Genomic DNA, 24,857 nt, shown 5'->3' on the forward strand with positions numbered 1-24,857 from the left:
TCTAAAGAATCTTATAAAAATATTCTTGAGCAACATCCTGGGTATAATATTTATGTGTAAAACTGTTTTAAAAAAAGACAGGAATTTTTTCCCTATATTTGGTAAAATGTGTTTGATCAAAAAGTGGTTTAATATTGAAAATAAGATTGTTCCCTTAAAACCATTCAGAGTATGAACATTAATTAAATTTTAAAAATGGAAGATAGGTTATAAGAAAAAAAATCAAATTATTTTGTTCTCAAATAATTTCTAGCTTCAGTTAGGGAACATTAAATATGGAATTGCTTGGTGGCTAATTCAGGGAAGCAAGATTAATGAATGCTAGATTTAAATGTTAGGGAATAAAATAAAGTTTCACCTTGGAAAAGCTATGAAGAAATAAGATTTGACATTTCCCTTTTCTGTCTCCTGGCAAAGACCCTGCCATTTTGATTTACAGGTTATTATCTTCAGGCTTGTGCTGACACTTAAAATACTCCTTTTGGTCTAGAAAAATCCACAAAGCTTGGTATTACGGATTCAAGCAGCCATTGCATTAGTGTTTTTTTTTTAAAAAAACTGAAAGGCAAGCTATGAGATCATCATAGTGATAAAAGCCTAAGAGCTCATCCCAGTATATCCTTAACCTTCCTGGAAATTAACTTTCTGGTGACAGTCTGAATATGTTAACATTAATAAAGAAACTTTTGGTTTGAAAAAAATCTATTCTACTTATCTTTTCAGTTTGTAATTTATTTTGGATTATATATTTTTTATCTTTCCCCTTATTTTTAATCTTGCCATGATAACTTTATATTCATGCTAGGTTTTTGTTCTACTATTCATTCAATTCTTAGTAATCAAAAAAGTCTGTTACTGAGGTTAGTTGTTTTCCCCCCCTCTTCTGAACTTCTTATCTACCCCTTTAAAGCTTCTCCCAGTTTACCATAATAAAATCTATTCTACTTGTTGTTTTATATTTTAAAATGTAAATGTAATATTTCTCTTTTTTGACAGATTTCTGGGAATATTTTTGGTTTTTCTGTTCTAGTTTAGAGAATCCTATACATTTTATGCTAAATAATGCATTTCTAGCACTACAATTATTATAGTTCTTTAAGAATCAAGATAATTACAATGCTACACTTTAAAAAATGATGCTGCCTACTAAATAATTGCTTTTTAAAAACTTTTTTTTGCTTTTAGCACTGGGTTCTGTAGCCCAAACATGATTCATTATACATTGTGTCCATGCCATAAATAATTATTTATTATAGGATTTCAAATTCCCTTTTCTTTTTCATATTATAGTACTAGAAATTTCCCCAACTTTTACCCTCAGCTTAAAGATAAACGTGTGAAATCTTTTACAAACTTTAATTTCAGTTTTTATTGTTAAATAAGTTTTAAAAAGCATCAGAAGCACTACGTCACTCCAAATTCTATTTATGTTTTTTATTCTATCTTATTTTGTTTGCTGGACAAAAACATCAAGCACTATTGCAGTGCAAACAAGTGTAGGGTAAAAAAGAAAAGCATTGGCTTCCAACTCTTAGTAAAGGAAAATAAAATGTTAACATTACAGTATCAACTTTTTACTTTATTTAATATGTACTAGCCATTTCTATAACAACAAACTTATCTATGGTAATCAGCAAAATCCAAGTTTCATTTTCTTCCAACTAAAGCACAAAAACTAGCAGTGGTTTCCAAATAGAAACAAAGTTCGAAAGTTCTTTTCTCTGATTAAAGCTGTTAATTTATCCATCTCTGCAAGTTCCATTAGTTTTTCCAGCCATTCATTGTGGGTATTAAAGTATCTTTCCATCTTTGTGCAGAAAGCATTCTTGCTTCAATCAACATATATAACAGCAACGTTCCAGATTTTTTTCAAGTTCTTTGTCCATTAAGACTGAAATGAAAGCCTCTGGTTTGATTTTTATATTCACTTTAAGAATCTTCTGTATAAAATTATGAATCTTACCCCAGTATTGCTTTATCACAAATCCACCAAAGATGGTAAAAAGTTCCTTCTTTTCATTTTCATTTCCAACATACATTTGAAATTTATGAAATTTATATATCTTTGACAATTTATTGGATGTTAAACAGTACATGATTTTAAATTACAATTTAATACAAATTTTAAACCCTTTGTCCACAGGTTTTCCCATTGTTCAGGCATTATATTATATTCAAAATTCTTTGGATATAAATTTTAAAATCTAAATTAAACCTTTCTTTCAGTTATAATTACATAAACTAGTAATAGATGTGTCTTTATGATTCTAACTCTTTGTCAGTCCTGGAATCCATCTTTTACTTTGGATCCTTCTTTGAACTTCAGGGTGGATGCCAACCATTTTGACCCCCTTATACCCACCCCCCTCATTGAAAATGCCTCTGTTACACATCCCTGCTATAAAGCTTCATGAAACATCGGAATAAAAGTTTGGAAGAAAAATGGTCCATTAAAAAAAAGGGGGGGGTAAATTCCCTTTAGCTTTAATCTTTTTAGGAATTTTGGAGCACTGTTTTCAGAAAAAAATATGCTCAGTTAAAATATTTTTTATAATATCTTAATATACTGTTTATAATATCTTAAGCCAACACTAAATATATTCCTGAACAGATGTTTGTCAGCTGTGAAATCTAATGTTTCGTGCACTTTGATTAAGGGCTTTCAAAACAAAACATCCTAAGTGGGAGATGAAAAACAAAAACTAAACAAATAGTTTCTAGGCAGCACATTTTTTTTTTTTGCCAACAACTAATAACAAATCGTTTAATAAAAGTATATGGTAGAGTTACAGCAGTCTTGTCTTTTGGAATGTCATATGGACATTATAAAATAGATATTTGACAAGGCGTAGATAAGATTATGTTTTTCAGGAGGCTGAAGAAAAGAGCCATATTTATCATCTTGTCCCAGTTGTCAAGGTAACCATGTTTCCTTATTGAGTATTATTCTTAGTAGGGAGCCTAAATTCTTGCCTAATTATTGCGCGCTATTACATTTTTCAGTTCATTGTATATCATTTATTTCAATAAGATCCAGTGCTTCCATGAATTAATGTAACGACTAACATATGAACATGCAAACTGTGCTGAATTTATCATGGGATGAGATGAAGAATGTATAAAATGGATAGAAAGAAGTTAATGCACTGTTAAACAGTAACATATACTCAGTCTTTTCTGGAATAATGAATATTGATCATTCTGAACATTCTGAACATTCATTCTGATGGCCAATCTCAAAGAAATATAAGCAGACTTAAGCAGTTTCATGAGAATGAGAGAGAGCAGTGGAGCTGATATTTTAATTATGGTAACAGTGCAGAATGCGCTAGCATTTTCAACCGATGTCCTAGGTGAGAACCAAAGTTATTCTGAAAAACTTGCATTCTGTGAATTATTATAATATATTTAAGAAGATCTTAGATATCCTTCTGTAGAATCACTTTGCTTGTTAAGATTATCAAATTAAATTAATTAATTTAATTAATTAAAAATGAATACTTTAGGATAGGATAGGATAGGATAGGATAGGATAGAATAGAATAGAATAGAATAGAATAGAATAGAATAGAATAGAATAGAATAGAATAGAATAGAATAGAATAGAATAACAGAGTTGGAAGGGACCTTGGAAGTCTTCTAGTCGAAACCTCTGCTCAGGAAGGAAACCCTCTACCATTTCAGACAAATCCAATCTCTTCTTAAAATCTTCCAGTGTTGGATAATTCACAACTTTCGGAGGCAAGTTGTTCCTTTGGTTAATTGTTCTGTCAGGAAATTTTCTTAGTTTTAGGTTGCTTTTCTCCTTGATTAGTTTCCATCCATTGCTTCTTGTCCTGCCTTCAGGTGCTTTGGAGAATAGTTTGACCCCCTTTTCTTTGTGGCAACTCCTGAGTTATTGGAACATATCATGTCACCCCTAGTTCTTTAAGTTATATGTTTACAGGAAAATTAGTCATGATGTAAAAAACAGTTTGCTACAATAATCTTTGATACGGAGCAATTCAAGTTTTTGGAAACCTGTAGAAATATTTGTAAAGTAATGCTTGTTTACATGTTTGCAACTCTTCTCTGTAATGGAGAAGAAATTTACAGATCATTAATAGATTTCTCTAATGATTTAGCTCTGATTATCGGTAGTCCTTGACTTACAGCAGTTCATTTAGTGATTGTTTGAAGTTACAATGTCACTGAAAAAAGTGACTTATGACCGTTTTTCACATTTACAACCATTGCAGCATCCTCATGGTCATGTGATCAAAATTCAGATGCTTGGCAACTGACTCATATTTATGATAGTTGCAGTGTTCCAGGGTTATGTGATCACCTTTTATAACCTTCTGACAATCAAAGTCGATGGGGAAGCCAGATTCATTTAACAACCTTGTTACTAACATAACATAACATAACATAACATAACATAACATAACATAACATAACATAACATAACATAACATAACATAACATAACATAACATAACATAACATAACATAACATAACAACCATAGCAAAAAAGATTGTAAAATGGGCAAATTCACTTAACAAGTGTTTCGCTTAGCAACGGAAATTTTGGGCTCAATTTTGTGGATCACCTATACCAACTTCAGCAAATTGCCAACGATTTCTGAACCATCTTATTTTAATAATTCATTTTTATTCATGTTAATAAGTTTCATAATACATATAGCTCATATTTCATTAAGAAGATCTTCAGATATTTGCAAAAACATTTTTTTTGTTGTTTTAAAGAGATCATTTCCTATGTCATGCCAAATATGGCTCTACTTATTTGGAATTATAGGAAGTGCAGTTCACGAGTCAATAAATTTCAAGGGCATCAAACTAGGCTGTTTTTCAAGAATGTTTACCCGAAGGACATCTGATGCTTTTCACTTCATGCTACATTGTTCAGATAAGACTTTCAAGTGTTGCCTAAATAAGGAAGAAACCCTCAGTGAGATGAAGCTAGCCATGAGACCAGAGTGACACAAGGAATTCAAATGGTGCAGGGCATAAGCTGCTTTATTACTGAACCTTGCCATCTTTCTAAAAGAACAAAAAATGAGAATGCCTTTTCAGGAATCTACAAAGAATGAAGATGAGGAAGTGGTGGAAGATGAAGAAGAGGAGGATACAATAGTAGGTGGCTGTGATCTATTCTGTAAAGTGTGAAAAAGATTTATTTTAAGATTTGTACTCACTTTTGGAAATACTTTCCCCATAGATGTTCCTTAAACCTGTCATTGAGGATAAAAACATGGAACTTGCAAAAAAGTGCACAGAGATAATAAGTAATGTAAGTATGATTTTCCGTCCTAGTTTAATTCATTATATAACATTTCTACCCTGATATTTAGATACGTAAATATTGCTTCAAATATATTCATTGCTCTAAGAGCAAAATGAACAACATTGATACTGAAAATGTTTCATGTATTTTATTTTATTTATTCGTGAATAAAAATTACAAATTCAGACAAGCAAAATGAAAAAAAAATTAAAATGTGATAGGAACGATAGGTATGCACATGCCTATTTAGGAACCTCTTAGATATGGAACGAGGTATGTATTATAATAATAATAATACATTCAAAGTATCTGTATTATTCCCTAATATAGTGGAATTGGACATACCCTTTTAACCTTTCCCTTTCCCTTTCCCTTTCCCTTTATCCTATCCTATGCTATGCTATTCTATGCTATTCTATGCTATTCTATGCTATGCTATGCTATGCTATGCTATGCTATGCTATGCTATGCTATGCTATGCTATCCTATCCTATCCTATCCTATCCTATCCTATCCTATCCTATCCTATCCTATCCTATCCTAATATAGGATTATTCAGAACATATTGGCATATAATTATATTGGGATCTTTTTGGCTGAAGAAGAAGATATTTAAAATAGTCCTAGGTATTTTAAGAACTCTGATTTCCAGATCTTTGCAATATTATCTCCTCCTGGCCAGTTGTATTTTTAATTTAATTGTTTTTCCTGATTATACCATTAAAACAAATCTAAAATTTTAAATTGTCATTGTTGTATTGTAACTTTACATTTGACATACTTAATTTAGACATAGTCAAGAGAACCTTTGTTCCTGTCAATTTTAAAAGTTTTAGTTTGGATAAGTTTTAAAATAATTCAAATTCTTTCATAATTTTCCTTAAATGAATATTGCAGAATTAATAGATTAATGCATTCCTTCCATTTTTTTATCTAGCCTGCTTAATTTTAGTTTAATTTTCTTATGTTTTATTGAATGGTTATTTTGTTGTTACTTGATTAATTGGGAATGCTTTAGCAAATTATAAAGTATGATTGTCAGGTACCCTTATGTTTAGTTTATGCCATATTGCTTTGCCTTTTTGCTATTTTGAGTTGTTTGTAATTTATCTTTGTAAGAAAGAGAATTGTTTTATATTGACTCCAGCTTTGTATATAATGACTTAGCTAGAGCCAGAGCTACACAAGTAATCCTTGATTTATGGTCATTCGTTTAATATTGGTTTGAAATTGTGATTGTTACACAATCCTTGTGGGTCATGTATTTGCAATTTGGGTGCTTGGCAACTGGCTCACATTTGCCACGTTCTTGTGGTCATGTAAATGTGTGATCTTCCCAACTTGCTTCCAATAAGCAAAGTCAGTTGGAGAAACTGGATTCACTTAACAACCATGGTAAAAATGGTCATAACATTGGGTCTGGTCATATAATGACTTGCTTTATGATTGTACCAACCAATTCCAATGGCAGGAATTCCAATTCAATTGTGATCATAAATTGAGGACTACCTATAAGTGTATGCAGGAGGGGAGCAAGGGTGACAAATGATAAAATATGCATACAATGTCATATCACAGTTATGAAAACACAGAGCTTGCAAGTGTGACATTGTAACACATCAATGTGGCATTACTGTGGTTCGGAAGACATAATTGAATTATAATCTTTAATCTGAATTGCAGAGCTGCTAATAGTAATAAAGGGCAATAATGCCAACTTTTCTTGATAAAAATGTACTAAAAGCAACTTAATGCCTGTACTTTCTTCTTTCCCCTTTTTAACGTTCTATTAATTTCAATGGCAATTGCTTCAAATAATTCTGTACTTTAGTGAGCCTGGTAGGATAGTGATTGTTGTTCTTGCCTTTATTGCTTAAAAAGAATTGGAAGCTTGTCAGGACTAGTATGGATAATATGAAACAAATAATCACCTTTCATGAAGAGCGTTCTGCCCATAGGTCATTGATTTTTCCAAAGCTCTTTGCTCTGGCTTAATGGAACTCTGTTGGATTTCAGCCAGCACAATCTAAGTGGCGGTCACAAAAATGTTAAGATGTCCTTGCTTACCCTCTCTTTTTCTAGCATTGGCTCAAGCTTTGAATGAGGTAGATTTAAGCCACAGGGCAAAATATGTTTCTTTAAAGTTCACCGCTAATCTAGACGTGAATTTAAAAATATGCCTTTATTTTTTTTCTCCCACCCTGGGAGCATTGCAATTAATATATTGTCATTGAATAGTAATATTAATGCATTGTACCTCAAGGACAAATCTCACATTTGCAGGATCTTGCTACTTATGTCAAAATGATGAAAGCAGCATAATAGCACAAGATTCACCTCTTGTGTATGTATAAACAACACGCTAATGCATATATTGAAAGGGTGAGACTTGAGTTGTAGTATTGCAATATAGTCTTCCAATTTGAACCCTCCTGTCACCTGCCGCAGACAGTGCTTCAAAGAAAACAGAAAGTTTGAGTGAGCATTTATTTCTTACATTGAAGAAAGAGAAAATTCCAGCAATTCATATTCAGCTAGCATTACAGTAGTAAGCATTTAGTGGCTTTAAAGATGTTTCTGTTGCGGTGGGAGATTAATTCCTTCAATAAATATTCCGTCTGTTAGTGCACTGCTCTATTTGATAAAAATCCTATTTTTATTCTAGAATTGTGATTTTCAGTTTGCTAATAGGAATGGTAAACAAAGAAAGAGAATCCCACGAAGTTAGGTGTCCTCCTTTCAAGGGACACATTACAGTAATCATATGCATGATTTAATATTAGGTAATCCCCTTACAGCAATTCCACTGAAATGCTTCAGTGACACAGATAAAATGGCCATAATTATGAATACTTCACAGCTTCTGTCTATATGAGCTTTCCTGTCATTTAAAATCTGTTAGCTGTTCTAAACTTGTGTAGTCTTATAATTATGCACATTTTTTAAGTTAAAATTAAATTATATTATTATATTCGTCTTTCATTTTAATCAGGAATTATGAATCAAGATTATATTCCTTTTTTCTCCTTTGGTCCTGTCAAAATAAAAATTCCTTTTATTCTCTATTCCTTCTTTTAACCCACTTTTTAAAAAATCCTCTTTAGGTCCGTTATAAAGAAGAATATGAAAAATCAAAAGGCAGGTGGACATATGTGGCTGATACTCTACAGCTGACACATGAGAAAAATATATCTGCTGTTACTTCTGATGTAAGGCAGAACATTTGCAATCTTCGTTTGTTATATTGATGGTTCTATGATTTACAAACTAGCACTTATCACAAGAATGCAGTCCCTTTTCCTCTCTTCTCATATTTCTTTCATTATGCCTCCTCCTGATTAAGTTCCAGCCTGTCAAGGGTCACACAGTTCATGGAATTACATTATGATACTATTTAGTCAATTTACTTTTATGACATGATGCCATCACTGAGACCAAAGTTAATACGGAATTAAAAAACTGTGTTCAAGGCATGACCTGATAAAGGATTGAAAGAGTGACAGTATTAGAAAATTTAGTCATCTGTGATTTTTTTCTTACATTTAATTTAACTTTGGTATAGTGTTTTTTTTTTAAATTAAAATATTTTCATTTCTATTTAACAACCAAAGTTCCCTAGCTGGATTGCATCATTGTTTAATACATTTAAAGATGTACATTTAAAATAATAAAAATATAATTCATATACTCTATTTAAAAATAAAAGCTTTTCAAAGAAATGATGTAGTTAATTAATATTATTTTGTTTTTAAGTGCATTAAAAATGTCAAGGTTAAAGATTTGCTATCTGCTGGTCTAAAAATTAGCTGCTGTGCAACACAATTTTAGTACTTTCAGTTGAAATTCAAACAATTTAGATGAACCTTATAGAGCTGAGGTTTTAACATATGGTATTGATTGATTAGGTAAGCAACTGGATTTAAGAAAAGCTCATGTTGTGAAGGCTGATTGAAATGATGAAATTGTTCACAAAGGTAATTTTGGAAATTAGGAGACAAATTGGTTTAATTTTATTCATTATTTCGCCATTATGAAAATGTAGCTTTTAAAAACAGAAACTCACCCAATTTGGCCTGCCCCAAAATCTAGGGAGGTCTATTTTTCTAAACCATTGTTTTTTAGCCTTGTTAATTTTAAAATGTCTGGACTCAACTCCGAGAATTCCCCAGATAGCATGATTGGTTGGGGAATTCTTGGAACTGAAATCCAGAATGTTAACAAGGCTGAAAAATACTTATCTAAACAGAAAACTCCTTGAGTAGTGGAATGGGAACTGCGGAATCAAACTTGATTTTATTCTGGATCCCAGCTAGGTAAACATCTATTTTTATATCTAATTTATAAAAGATTTAATGTGAAAGTTTCTTATTGAATATCATCTTAATCTGCAAAAAATAATTGTTACTTTATTTTTCTCTTGCCCTCTAGGCGAAGTACAAAGCAAAGGCTAAGAAAGAACTTAGTAACTCATTCTATCAGCAAATGCCTGCTACAATTGATAGTGTGTTTGCAAAAGAAGTCATGAATCTTCAGAGCAAGGTAATTTCACAAACATGCACTGTAATATATTTCCTGGTGGATTATGTTATCTTTTCTACCTTTTCTAAAGAAAATACTAAACACAGCATTAATTGAAGAGCATCAAATCCGTTTTAATAATGGAAGCTGCTTTGGTGATTTCCACAGGGAGAAATTAAAAAATTGGAGAAATTAAGTACTAGGTATACCAGCTTCAATTCTTGGAGGAAAAGCAGGAATTTATCTCTGAAATAAATAAATGTGAAGGACCTAAAAATAAAAATAAATATATAGTGATTTTTGTTTCTGTGTTTGCAGCAATATTAGTACTAGGTAGAATTAACTAGGATTTCAAGTTAGATTTTGCAAACACTGAACATAGTTCAGTGAGAGAAATATTTGGCCAATGCTCTGAACCCTAAGGGACAATTAGGCAAGTCTATGAACAACCCTGAAATTGAATAATTTAATATAGTAAACCCATATAATTAATGTAATTAGTAAAATTATTCAACCCCACCCCAGCCAGTACTTACCCTTTTTCTGGATTGAACTTGAGTCATGGTTGACTCCATCATAAATCTCAGTATCTTTATAACATGGTATAAATAATAACTTGGAATTTTTGGATAACTGAGAATATTGAGGTACCAGAGACTGAATCTGAGTGGTTTTACATACAAATCATGTGCTTTAGCATTAAGCTTTAGAATATTGACTAGTATACTTGGAATAAATGGAAATGGCAAATGTGCCTAGTAACTTACCTGTTCTACATGTCCTAGAGTACACGATTTCCAGAATGCTTTTCTTTAATATTTGTATTTCATTAGAACAATTTAAAAAACTGTTCTTCTAAGTCCCAATCCAAGCAGGAACTCTTGATGTTTTGGAAACCGAAAACACTGACAAGAATAAGAAAGTTACATTTTTATTAAATCTAAAGCAGGGAATACAAAAGGTTTCTCTCCTATACCTATTTTCAGAGGTCAAATAAAATGATTCCAGATAATTAGCACTGTCAAAAAAATCTCTGTATTTCTGATTTTATTGGGCATTTTGCCCAGGGTTGAAAGATTTGGACAAAGTAGGAGGAAAGAATATTATATGTCTTCACTGATTTATTTATTTATAAACATAATAAAGGTGAGATATCAAAACAAACAAATAAATTTAGTTTGGTAGATAGTCATATACTGTAGATGAAGAATTTAATAAATAACACTTGCAAAAAAAAGTTCAGTTTTATTCAGATTACTTTAAATGATTATACCTGGGAAGCAAATTGCTTAATTTAAGAGTTAAGCTCTTAGTCAGAAAATGACATATTTTAAATTGCATAATATTTTAAAAGAAATCTGTTAGGTAAATTCTAGCTTAATTATATATCACCTTGTATACTTTCTGTTCTGGGCCAGTATGGACATTTTGAGACATGGCTTTAGTTTTGGATAGAAACTGAACTGGCCTTTCCCCTTCCAGAGCCAATCAGTTATCCCTTGAGAGGATTTAAAACTTAGCCTGGAATATTCATAGAATACAGGTTTTTTTGCAGTTATTAAACCACATTTTTTTCCTCCCCATCTATGGTACCACAGATATGGTATCACAGGACAGAGCTGGCTGCAATATTCAGTTTTCAGGCAATTCTAACTTATATATTTTGCTGTCTTTGTAAAAGTATTAAATATACAATGGTACTATTTAAGACTTACTCTGGAACACACATCTGCTTTAAGAGGACATACACAATATATTCTAGATGTAGCATAAAACGTAAAATGTGCAGACACATTTATTTCCCATCTGTAGCATAAATCATGGCATTCTGCTTCAGACGGTAGGAAAGTGGAATAATTTCTACTCACTGAGTTTCCCAAACGTTATGCCTGTAAGGAAAATGAAAGAGGAGATGTTGGCTTTTACAACAGAGCTGGGACTTGCCCGTTCCCCAAAAAACTGTTGTCTAGACCTTCATATTCCAAATGCACAACATTCATGTACAGACAGATTTTGACATATGCTGGAGGGAGAAAAATGATAATATTTATATTCTGCTCCTTCTTGCTTTTTTTGTCCTGTTCTTCTATATTTATAGAGGCTCTAATGCCCTTTTTGATTTATGGTAAAGCCATGGAAAATGCAAATAAACTTGTAATTCTCAATGTTTAATTTGCTTCAGTAATTGTTGAAAATGAAGGTAATTTGTGACCAGTTGATTGGCAATAATAGTATAAATAATACTACTATATTGACAATGGGATAAAAAACAAGCTGGTAAAAAACATTTTATTAAGAAGATTGAATTAGAATCCACATTTTCTGCTGATTATGTTTGAATTGCTTGAAGAGTTTATGATTTATAAAGCCTCTTTAATGAGTATCTTGCTATTCCATAGTAGGAATATATTTACAGTGGACATATTGGGACAGTTGCTTGTAACGAGAGTAATTTTTTAATGAAATAATGAATGACAGTGCTTTGTATACTAAGAAGCTGTCTTGCATCCCTCTTTCTTGGTCTATGTTCTGCCTTCAGGAATAGATAAGAGTATTATTATATTTCCAACATTGAAGCATTTAGTTGTCAGCCCAAATGTTATTTGTAGACAGGAGCACCTCTTTTGTAAGAATAGCATTTTGTGCTACTCTTAAGGAAATAAAAGTAATAATAAAAGTAATATAAACTGAAGAATGGTCTAACATCTAGTCTAAAATTAATTACATGGCATATGTTGGCACAAAGAAGATGATAGACAGTGAAAACATGCCTGGCCAACAGAGAGATACAAAATCATCCTATGCTGACATTTTGTGGTCATCTGGAATTTTGCAACCCAGATTTAAGAAAAATTCATCATGAGAGGGAACCAGGGAAAATATTTAAGGATAGTAGAAAATCTTTGTATGGTTAAGATTAGTTGAGCAGACGTAGGAAACATCTATGTTAAACTATAAGAATATAGAAATGGAAGGGAAAGACATTTGAATATATAGAAGGTGAGTCTGTGTTAGGTATAGTAAAGGACAGAAAAGTTATTTTAGAGATATAGAACAATCAACATTAATGGGAAATTTCTACCTTCAAAAATCAGGAACCAAGGAGTGATACTATTCGTTATAGAAGTAGAGGAGAAAATAATTAAATCCTGCCTTTTGAAAATTACAAGTTCTTAATGACTGGTATTTACATTTAAATGCTCTTAGATTTTTTAAATGTTAGTTGCTAAAGGTGGTTTCAAGTCTCTACTAAGAAAAAAGTACTAAAAGTGCATTCTGTTTATGTACTGCTTTTAACTATCACGTTTTGTATTGTCAACATTTTTTATTTTTCTTGAAAATTAAATTATCCAGAAAAAAAAATCTTGATAGATCATCATAATCACTGCAATACATTAATACAAATCAAGGATGCATGTTACATGTAAAAAATAATTTTTGTATCTTTTCTGATTTGGAGCTAAAAGCAGATTATAGAAAGTATAATAAAGCCAAAAATAATTATAGAAACAAAATATAATATCTTCCTGCAGAAACAGTGGATGCATTATTACATTGGGATAAATTAAACCAGTTGAAAGAGTTTTCACGAGTAATCTACTGTCAAAGCAAAAAGAAAAATCAAGGAAACTATAGATGAGAATGAAGAAATTAATTTTTTTAAAAAATTTGATTTATATGCCGCCCTTCTCCGGAGACTCAGGGCGGCTTACAATGCATTAAGTAATAGCCTTCATACTTTTGTATATTTATACAAAGTCAGTCTTGGCTTGCTTACCAAACCGGACGACTCAGTTGCGAAAAACAAGTTAAAGCAGGGTTTCAGTCCAAACCAGGTTTAATCCAGTCAGGTGGAGTCAAGCTCAAGTGTTGGTAACAAACATGAAGTCGGCGTTGGGAGCCGCCACCTCCCAACGCCCTTTAAATATCCTGCGACCCTCTCGCAACCAATCAGGTGTACTTCCTGATTCTATATCAGGCAATGGCAGCGTCATCCGCTCCTCGCCCCTCCCACCAGAACTACGGGAATCCCACCGAACTTCTATCTGGGCCATGAGGTGACCGACCGCCTAACTCACCACAGCACCCTCACCACCAATGTGCAGCCCCACGCCCCTTCCCATCTGCAGCCAGTAGCAGCGTCCATGCGTCTCTGTGCATGTCTTTCATCTCCGACGCCCCAGCAGTCCCATGGCTGTCATCTCCGATTCCCTCACATGTGTCGAGCGTGCGTGAGTCTTGACAGGCGGACCCCTCTACCAGGAGTCCACCTGCAAAACACAAAAGAAGGGAGTTAGAGGTTTATTCATATTGGTATCCTGGTAGCAGAACCGGGTTTTTGGGGATTTCTGACATGATACCATTTCAGTAACCTTGTGGCATGGAGGTCAGCCCTGGATACCCAGGAGGCCTCCGATAGAGGGTACCCCTTCCATTTTACAAGGTATCGTAGTTTGCCTCCCCGATACTGGGAGTCAAGGATATCATCAATTTCGTAATGTTCATCCTGTATTGGACCAGGGGGAGGTTTTGGTTCCATAGTGCCATCCACAGGTTTTAGTAAGCTACTATGGAAAACAGGATGGATTTTGCCCATAAAGGGTGGTAATTTGAGAACCATGGCCACCGGATTGATTACCTTAGTAATCGTAAATGGACCCAGATATTGGGGCCCCAGCTTTTTGCATGGGACCTTTAGTTTAATGTATTTGGTGAATAGGTAAACCTGATCCCCCACTTGGAATGGTTTATGATCTGCTCTCTTGCGGTCAGCTTGTTTTTTATATTCCTCGGCTGCTTTGGTCAGTGCAGCTTTCACTTGGGGCCATAATTTCTTTATTTGTACACTCCATTCCTCCGGGGACATCTGTCCCTGACTCTGTACATCCAGTTCAGGAATAGCGTTGAACTCCCTGCCTGTCACAGCTTTAAAGGGGGTCATTCCAGTACTCCTATGCACGGGGTTATTATAAGCTACCTCGGCAAAAGGCAGAAGGTCTGACCAATCAGTTTGTTGGTAGGACAAATAACACCTCAAGTAACGCTCTACCATAGCGTTTGCGCGTTCAGCGGCTCTATTGGTACTGGGACGAAAAGCTGTACTTAACCCTTGCGATGATCCTATCAATGTAATGAAATTGCGCCAAAACCTCACCGTAAACTGAACACCCCTATCAGAAATGATGCGGCGAGGGACTCCATGCAATTGGTAGATATGTTGTATGAACATTTTGGACAGTTTCCAGGCTGATGGCAATCCACTACAAGGGATGAAATGGGCCTGTTTGGAGAAGAGATCGACTATAGTTCATATGACAGTGTTTCCGTGACTTTCAGGAAGGTCTACGATAAAGTCCATAGCGATCTCTTCCCACGGTTGTGTGGGGTCTGCAACGGTTTGTAACAACCCTAGAGGCCGCCCAGGTTTTGACTTGTTTGTGGCACATACTGTACAGTTCTTCATATATCGTTTCACGTCATTACGCAACTGTGGCCACCAAAACTGCCGCTGCGCCAAATGTAAATCTTTAAGAACCCAAAATGCCCTGCTGCTTTCAAGTTGTGGCAACGTTGTAATACAGCTACTCGTAACATAGCAGGTACATATATACGGGACCCCATCCATGCAATCCTGTCCTGATGAGTTAATAATGTTTTGTGTCCATTAAGCCAAGTGTCCTTGCTTGACGCTAAGCGGAGGTCATTGTGCCATGATTGTTGGGGTTCCTTGGTTCGTGAACATGCCTCTCCTCCATGCGGAGATACTTGGTCTTCTCCATGACCAGGTATCATAGGCTGGACAACCTCCTCTCTCTTGCTGTGGAACTGGGGCATTTGTGATAAGGCATCCGCCAGGAAGTTTTTTCCCCCGGCACATACTTCAGATCAAAATTAAAACGTTTGGAAGTACTGCGCCTATCGCACCTGCTTCGGACACAACTTCCGTGGAGTTTGCAGAGCCTCCAAGTTTTTATGATCGGTCCATACTTCGAACTTAGTGCCAATTCCTTCTAGGAGGTGTCGCCACGTAAGTAGTGCCCACCGTACTGCGAATGCCTCCTTCTGGCCCACCCTCGTTCTGTTAATGTTAATTTCCGAGATGTGTAAACACAAGGATGTAAGACACCATCTTTAGCTCTCTGTAACAAGATGGCTCCAACAGCCACATCGCTGGCATCAGCTTGCACAATGAATGTTAGATTTAGATCAGGATGTTTCAGTATTGGTTCGCATGAGAAAAGAGACTTCAGGCATTCAAATGCTTGTTGACATTCGCTTGATCACGTTAGTGCCTGACCAGGCCTTGCCTTCAACCCAGTATGCTTAGTCTTTTGTATATTTATACAAAGTCAGTCTTGGCTTGCTCACCAAACCGGACGACTCAGTTGCGAAAAATGAGTTAAAGCAGAGTTTCAGTCCAAACCAGGTTTAATCCAGTCGGGTGGAGTCAAGCTCAAGTGTTGGTAACAAACATGAAGTCGGCGTTGGGAGCCACCGCCTCCCAATGCCCTTTAAATATCCCGTGACCCTCTTGCAACCAATCAGGTGTACTTCCTGATTCTATATCAGGCAACGGCATCCGCTCCTCGCCCCTCCCATCAGAACTACGGGAATCCCACCGTGAACTTATCTAGATCCGTTCCAGTCGGGTTTCAGGTCTGGGCACAGCACGGAAACGGCATTGGTCGCGTTGGTTGATGATCTCTGGAGGGCTCGGGACAGGGGTTGCTCCTCTGTTCTGGTCCTGTTAAGACTTCTCAGCGGCTTTTGATACCATCGACCATGGTATCATGCTGCACTGGCTGGAAGAGTTGGGGGTGGGAGGCACCGTATTGCGGTGGTTCTCCTTTCTCTCCGACCGGTCACAGTTTGTGTTGGCAGGGGGGCAGAGGTCAACCTCGAGGCCTCTCGTCTGTGGAGTGCCACAGGGAGCGGTCCTCTCGCCCCTTCTGTTCAACATTTATGTGAAGCTGCTGGACGAGATCATCCGTGGCTTCGGGATGAGATACCATCAGTATGCTGATGACACCCAGCTGTACATCTCCACCCCAGGCCACTCCAACGATGCCCTTGAAGTGATGTCTCAGTGCCTGGAGGCTGTGCGGATCTGGATGGGGAGGAACAGGCTCAGGCTCAACCCTTCCAAGACTGAGTGGCTGTGGCTCCCGGCATCCCGATATAGTCAGTTGACTCAATCACTGACTATTGGGGGCGAGTCCTTGGCCCCCACAGAAAGGGCTCCCAGAGTCCTCCTGGATATGCAGCTGTCCTTGGAGGAACATCTGACGGCTGTAACCAGGGGGACCTTTTATCAGGTTTGCCTGATTCGCCAGTTGCGGCCCTTTCTTGATCGGGATTCCCTGTGCACAGTCACACATGCCCTTGTCACCTCTCGCCTTGACTACTGCAGTGCTCTCTACATGGGGCTCCCCTTGAGGGGCACCCGGAGGCTCCAGCTGGTCCAGAACGCAGCAGCGTGGGTAGTGATGGGAGCAGCATGGCGCTCCCATGTAACACCGCTCCTGCGCGAGCTGCACTGGCTCCCCAGTCCCATGGCTGTCATTTCCGATTCCCTCACATGTGTCGAGCGCGCGTGAGTCTCAACAGTCAGCTTATTGCCCCCACAAACTGGGTCCTCATTTTACCTGTCTTAGAAAGGATGGAAGGCAGAGACAACCTTGAGCCTGGTGAGATTCAAACTTACAGTAATTGCAGACAGCTGGTGTTAATCACAATGCTTTTAGTCTGCTGAGCCACCAGGCCCAGGTTAACTATTATTATTGATTCTAAATCACCAGACAACTAATATATACTGTATATTTTTGAAATTATATGTAGGATAATTCTATGCAATTTCTTACAAGAAAATCTTATGATTTAAGATATTTTAGGATGTTAAAAAAACAACAACCTTTCTTTAACTGACTTACTGAAAATCTTAAATGTTTTATACAATAATATCAGCTGATACAGTTTTTATCTTTATGACATTCTCAAGTTGTTATGGGAATTTTGGGTACTGTAGGTGGCAATATATTTGTAAACAACAGGCTGCAGGAAGCAACAAACCATTGTCAAAATCATCAACTTCCCTTCCCTTCCCTTCCCTTTCCCTCCCTCCCTCCTTCTTTCTCCTTTCCTATGGATAAACTTTTCTGTTATTTTAAAACTAAATTAACAGGTTTCTGAGTTTCTTGTTTCCTTGAAAACATTCTAAAAATATCATAGGCGAGGCAAAGCTTTTTTTAAAGAAATGAAGAAATGAATGGACAGTGTAATAAAAGACTTAACTTATACATCATTTTGGCAGAAAATTGCAGTGGTTGTTTCTTACTGAACACAATGACCCAAGAAAAATAGAAAACGAGAACATGTCAGTGGCCTGCTCAGTGGGTTCTTTAAAAAAAAAAAACTTCAAGTACTTGGCATATAAATCAAATTAAAAAAAAAATGTGCTTGAAGCAATATTTTTGTTTGTGAAGTTGATGAATCTTAAGTTACAAATTCAGTATCTAAGATAATAGTGATACTACATCTCTGATATTTATCTTTATACTAGATTTTCTTTTCCCAGACACAGTTATGCTTTCATTTTTGCATTTTGTGTTTGTATTACCTTGTACAAATTACCTTGGATTTAAAAATAAGCTAGGGTAAATTTGAGTTATTGGACATCATTTTGCAGTTATATATCCAATTAGATCTGGGATGGGTAAATTGCACCCCAAGGGTGCATTTCAAATAGTGATTAAATTCCTCTTCAATTAATCAGTTGAAAGCTCTTCCCTATTGGTGGGAAGGAAGGGAGAGGATGAACAGAGATCAGAAAATATGCATCCAAAAACCATTAGAAAATGAAAAGAGAGAATGTATTTGATCCTACCCATTGGTTAATTACACCTAACCCAAAATTAATACCTATAGATTCCTTATATATATGCGCAGGGTTAAACAATAAATGAATAAAGAAGTTGAGAATCAATTGAATTTAAATTAACCAATTGAGTTCAGTGCAGATTCTCTCACATATGATTGTATTAAAGTTTTAGATTAGTAAAATATAAATGTCTTTTTTATGTACATGAATATTTATTTTCTTTAATAAGAAACAAAATAATAATAATTAAAACTATAAATTAAAAAACCATAATATGAGAAAAAGGAAAGGGAAAATTCCCAGAATATACTTATAGAAAATACCTCACTTTTTAAATACAGTATTAAATATTAACTACACAAGTAATATTTTTCTTTTTTTTATTTTATTTTAAAAAACAAACTTTATTAAACATATAAAAACAAAATAATATACCATATATATATACAAACCACATCTGTGTCAATATAAACAACTCTACCTAAAAAGAAACAATGTCTTTAGTCACATTTCTGTTATCTTGTTGACGGTGCTTTTTTTTTTTTTTTTTGTTATCATTCAGAATTTTGCATTTGCTCTCATTTCTCCTAATTATCCAGTCATAACATTTATCCTATACTATACAATATTTTGAGTCTGCCTTATCTTTCAGTTTGAATGTTAATTTATCCATTTCCACGCAATTATAGATTTTTTGAATTATTAGTTGGTCTGTTGGCATTTGATCAGGTTTTCCAAAATTGAGCTAATGCCAATCTGGCTGTAGTGATTATATGTAGTATTAAATACTTTATTTCTTTCTTGTAATTTTCTTTAATCTCCCTAATAAAAAAAATTCTGGTTTAAGTTCTATTTTTTCTGATGTTATTTCTATCAGCCAAATCCTTATTTTTTCCCAATACTTCCCAATTTTTGGGCATAGCCACCAGACATGGAAAAAAGTGCCCTGTGCCTGCTTGCATTTCCAACAAGTTGGACTTAGGCTCGGATACATTTTCGCTAACCTTGAAGGGGCCAGATACCATCTATACCACATTTTATACCAGTTCTCTTTATAGACCACTGATTTTGTTATAATATAATTATTTTCCCACACTCTTTCCCAGTCCTCCAGTTCTATGTTATGTCCGATGTTTCTTGCCCATGCTATCATTTGTCCCTTTACTAATTCTTCTGCCAAATTGAATTCCAATAAATATTTATAAATTTTTGAGATTAATTTTTCCTCCGGGGCTTCTAAAAGTTTATAAAATCGATTTGGTTTTAATTCAATTCCTCCTCCCTCTTGATCTTTTTTGTATCTTGTTTTTATCTGTAAATAGGGCCACCAATCTATCCGAATTCCTTGCTCTCTGAGTTCTTCTTGTGTTTTTAATCATTATTTAATATGAGTCCAGTTTTTCTTCTGTCTGTTCTCTTCTCTTCTCTATAGCTATTATTCATTGATCATTTTTTTGTATAATTTCTTGTATTGCATCCATATTTTCATCTATTTTTTGGATGTCACTTTTTACTTCTCTTTTAATCTCATCCATATCCCTCCTTGTTTCTTCATGGTTCTTTGTCATACATTCCTGCATTTTTATCATGGTCTCTTGAATTGTTACAAGTGTAGCCTGCATGGTTGGCATGTTTAAAGTGGGAGGTTGTTTTTCTGATGGGAACATTCCTTCTATTGTTCTCTGTGCTGCGGGAAAAGCCAATGATCCGATTAATGTTGAAGTAGTTTTCTTTCCCATTTTCACAGTGATTGTGGTGGTACTAGTCATTTCCTTTAATATTCTATGCTGTTCCCCTAAAATCCTATCTATCTTCTCCCAAATCACCATCCACTTTACTATTCAACTTTTTCCCCCCCTTCCCTCCACTTTATATAATATAATACTAACTTGATTAATACAATTCTATTAAAAAGGAGAATTCATAAATACCTTAATTAATAATCTGGATTACTAAAATTCTTATATACTTATTAATTAATCAATTAAGTCGGTCTAATATTAACTTTAAATATTTGCTTTAAATAATCAATAAGCTATTAAAAGGAAGAGGTAAATAAAGGAGAGAAAGCAAAAATAGAAAAAAGGAGAGAGAAGGTAAAACGACAATAAGTAGTTGATAAAATTTGCTATTAATTAATTATAAGTACAAAAATTCCTTTCTAAATAAATAAATATATCAATATATAGGTTGTATATAAATGTTCACAGTATTTCTGTTTTTGTGTGTTTTAAAGTTCAAATATAGTTCAAATATGTTTCTTTTACAATTTTAGTTTTCACTCAAATATAATCAAAATGGCGATCTCTAATCTGCACTGTCACTCTTATGCGTCTTTTATTTTTTGCCAATCCACATTTCTTCTTCCGTTAGAGCAACTAAAATAGGGATAGAAATAGAACCTCGTATTCAGTTCACTTCTCTTTCCCAGCTTCCTGGAACACTCACTTTCCTCAATCTTCTTCTATTCCACTTCTCTGGTGTTCCTCTGCCAGTCTGAGATTCGCCCCTTTCACTTTTGCTCTCCTCGTTGTTTGCCGCCCGTTCGCGCTCTGAGTCTTTCTTTCCTGCCCGCTGCCCCTCCGAAATCCAAGCTCCTCTTCTCCAATTATCCAAAAAGTTTGAAAATTTTGTTTTCTTGCTCTCACCGCTGATTCTCGCACTCATTCTCTGCTTCCTATTGCTCTCAATCGGGGCGTCAGGCCTCTGAGTCAGCCATGCCGGCTGTCTTCTTCTACGTCTGTATTGAGGGTCCTTCTTGGTGTGGTGGGAGATCGCACCTCTCCACACCTCCTCCAAAGATTCCCCTCTTTCTTGCCGGTCCCACCAGGACCGATCCTCACCATTAAAGGGTCCCAAAACGTTAGAAAATCGGCACTGGGAATGGAACGATTTTTCCTGTGCTGCCTCGACCCCACATCACCGCCGGAAATCCACAAGTAATATTTTTCAGTTTTTCCATTATGTTGAAGATAACAGCTTAGGTAAGGTCAGCTGAGTTGAAGGATGCAGGCTGGAAGGTTTTCAAAAGCCTGAGTGGATAGTAAGCACATTGGGAGATATAAGATGGTACAATACCTAGTAGAATTCATGATGCTTGAAAGATTGATTGGATGAGTAAACATTATTTTGAATATACTGTGACACCTTCTCCCACGCAGGTTCTTGCCTCAATCAGTACTTGCCTGTTGATAGAACAGTTTGAAAAAAAAGACCCTTCTTATGATGACTGTTATAGAGCTGTCTTATAATCAGCCTCTGGAAAAGGACAGAACAATAGAAAGGATTTTTAGAGTTAATGAAGATTTATAGAATGAACATATGAATGTTTGTCCCCTTATCCCAATAATAAAAAAAAACCCTGGGCTGTAATCTACTTGATTTCGGCATGCATGCTAATAATATTTATCATTTTTAGGTTCTTTACAGGAAAAAATATAATGCAGAGAAAGGAATATCAAATTATGCACAGATGAAGGATCTTCCAGATGTTAAGCATGCCATGGAAGTTAATAAACATCAGAGTAATGTGAGTATTTTCTCAGCTTAAATAATTAGGTTCTTGTGTGTATTTTAAATGAAATATTATAGTATTTGACAGGGTAATGAGTAAATAATTGTCTTTTGTGTGATTATTTAAATTTTGATTTAGTAGAATCTTTACATTAGTAAAACACGTGGATGACTTAAACACAAACTAATAATTAACAACTTGTACATAGATGTGGAAGTCTGAATGAAGAATACATTCAAGATAATGTATACTTTATCTGAAATACTTACAGCCATTTGGTTTGAGTTCTTGTACCAGTTTTAAACATCAGTAAAGCTACCAGATATATAATCTGCAAAGTTATATGAGAACGAGAGAAAGAGAAAGAGAAAGAGAAAGAGAAGGAAGGAAGGAAGGAAGGAAGGAAGGAAGGAAAGAAAGAAAGAAAGAAAGAAAGAAAGAAAGAAAGAAAGAAAGAAAGAAAGAAAGAAAGAAAGAAAGAAAGAAAGAAAGAAAAGCAAGGCATCTTTTTTTAACCAGCTGTAGGCGAGTGGCTTCTTCTGAGAACCATAGAATTGGTACTGACTATAGAAATCCCTCTTTGTCCTCACTGTCAAAACATTTTTACTCTTAGGAGTAAAACATCTTAGGATGTTTTCTTACTATTGTGTCACAATTTGTTTTGCTGTAATTTAAGAGCAGCATGTTATGCTCTGGCATAACAGATAGATCTTGGCTTTCTGTTCCATATCCCTTCATTGCTTTGAAAATTGCTATCATATTTTTCTTCCAGTCATCTTTTCTCAACATACTCAGTTTCTGTAATTTCTCTTCAAAGTACTAATTTTCAGTCCCTTATCATTCTTATTGCTCTTTTTTGCCAACTATTCTGAACTTTCTCCGAATCTCTTTTTCTTGTGGGCAAGGATTGGACATATCACTTAGGCTGAATATGGCAAATATAGATTATACTATTATTTCTATGATAATTTGAAATTATGTTTTGATAATCAAGTGCAGGATTGGATGTTATAGCACACCAGTTGATATTTCAGTCTACGTGAAGATGACCTAATATAATAATATGTTATATATATATAAGTATGGTTCCACAACATCTGAATGTCCACCTGATACAAATATCATGTACCCCATACTTTAGTGGCTTGCAAATTATCATTTAAGTAGTATAAGTTATTTTCTGAAATGTTTGGCTAAGGTTAATATTTTGTTATAACATTCTCATACTTCAACAAAGAGGCTACTGGATCAAAACTAAATCTTGTCAAAAAGATTTATTCCTGACAAATCGATGCTGATTAAGTTTTTTTCTTAAAGGCAATATGAGAAGGCAAAATTATCATTTTGTTGGATATATTGCAATTCCATTCAACATTCCAAATTCAGAGTTATATAAGACAGAGTAAAATTTTAAAGATAGGATTTTTTTTGATTTTTTTAAAAAATGGCTATATCCAAACCTGCATCACAATTTTTTTGGGAAATTTAACAATGTCAGTTGTTTTGTCATGTATCACAGAAATAGTCCAAAACTATTGCATATTGGAATGTAAGCAAGTTCTTAATGAGACTTTTTAAAAATATAAATCTAGTTAATTATACTGAATTTGTTTAGTTTGAAAGACTCCTAGAATAGTTTACAGCTCAATAATAAATAAGTTAGCATTTATTCCCCAGCTTTACAATCTAAAAAATAGTATGCAAGATGAAAAATAATAGGTGGGAAAACAAAAAGAAAAACTTTCAGATATCAATTTTAATTGCATGTACATTGTATAATGATAAAATAAAATTAAGATATAATGCTATATAATACAATGAATAAAACCCTTAGTCTACTGAAAACAAAAGGACAAGTTAAATACAGAAGTAGTTAAGTCATAGTGATTCTGTGAAGATTACATTTAGCACATTTAGTAAAAATGCATTAGGTTGGAAAAGTAGGATGACTTTTTTTCTTGTTCATCAGTAGAACAGGATGGCTACAGTAACAGAATTTGAATCATATAATACAGGTAGTCTTCAACTTACAACAGTTCACTTAGTGACCTTTCGAAGTTTCAACAGCATTGAAAAAAGTGACATGACCGTTTTTCACACTTATGACTGTTTCAGCATCCCCATGATCACATTGTTTACATTTGTGTGCTTGACAACTGACTCACATTTATGACTGTTGCAGTGTCCTGGGGTCATGTGACCATCTTTTGTGACCTCTGACAAGCAAACTCAGTGGGAAGCCATATTCACATAATAACTGTATTGTTAATTTAACAACTGCGGTGATTCACTTAACAAATGGCAAGAAAAGTTGTAAAATGGGGCAAAACTCACTTAACACATTTCTCACTTAGCAACATAAATTTTGGGCTCAGTTGTGGTAGTAAGTTGAGGACTACCCTGTAACCTGCTAAATCAATTCAGCATAAGTCAGTGCAGAACCTACATGTACTGAGATTATTGAACTATTTGTTCATTATTAAAATAAGACTGATATTTTATAATCAAATATTTGGAGTTGAAAAATCCTTTTTTCCAAAAGATGACTGTCACTTTATGAAAATATCCTTGCAGTCCTGCTTTTCATTTCTGGAGTACATCATGATTTATTGTCAGATTCATGTGGAACACCACATGGTATAAAATTTTATTACAAG

General features: G+C 34.7%; 1 protein-coding gene across 7 annotated transcripts in view; it reads left to right on the forward strand.

The window, feature by feature from the left end:
- Positions 1-24,857, forward strand: part of NEBL (nebulette) — a 150,301-nt gene that overhangs the window by 79,351 nt on the left and 46,093 nt on the right. For 4 of the 7 annotated variants that reach the window (XM_034402514.3, XM_034402517.3, XM_034402516.3 and 1 more), the window contains exons 1-5: positions 4,979-5,139; positions 5,225-5,296; positions 8,395-8,499; positions 9,719-9,829; positions 22,105-22,215. The exons of 1 other annotated variant lie outside the window; for it this stretch is intronic. In XM_034402514.3, coding sequence (XP_034258405.2) covers positions 5,062-5,139; positions 5,225-5,296; positions 8,395-8,499; positions 9,719-9,829; positions 22,105-22,215 — 477 coding nt within the window. In that variant the 5' untranslated portion in view covers positions 4,979-5,061. Of the gene's footprint in view, positions 1-4,977; positions 5,140-5,224; positions 5,297-8,394; positions 8,500-9,718; positions 9,830-22,104; positions 22,216-24,857 lie in introns of those variants that run through there. 2 more of the 7 variants (XM_034402518.3, XM_034402515.3) reach the window with 2 other exon arrangements.

Source organism: Pantherophis guttatus, chromosome 4 (genome assembly GCF_059756535.1).
Source record: "Pantherophis guttatus breed Tessera chromosome 4, ASM5975653v1, whole genome shotgun sequence".
In the NCBI taxonomy this organism is placed as follows: domain Eukaryota; kingdom Metazoa; phylum Chordata; class Lepidosauria; order Squamata; family Colubridae; genus Pantherophis; species Pantherophis guttatus.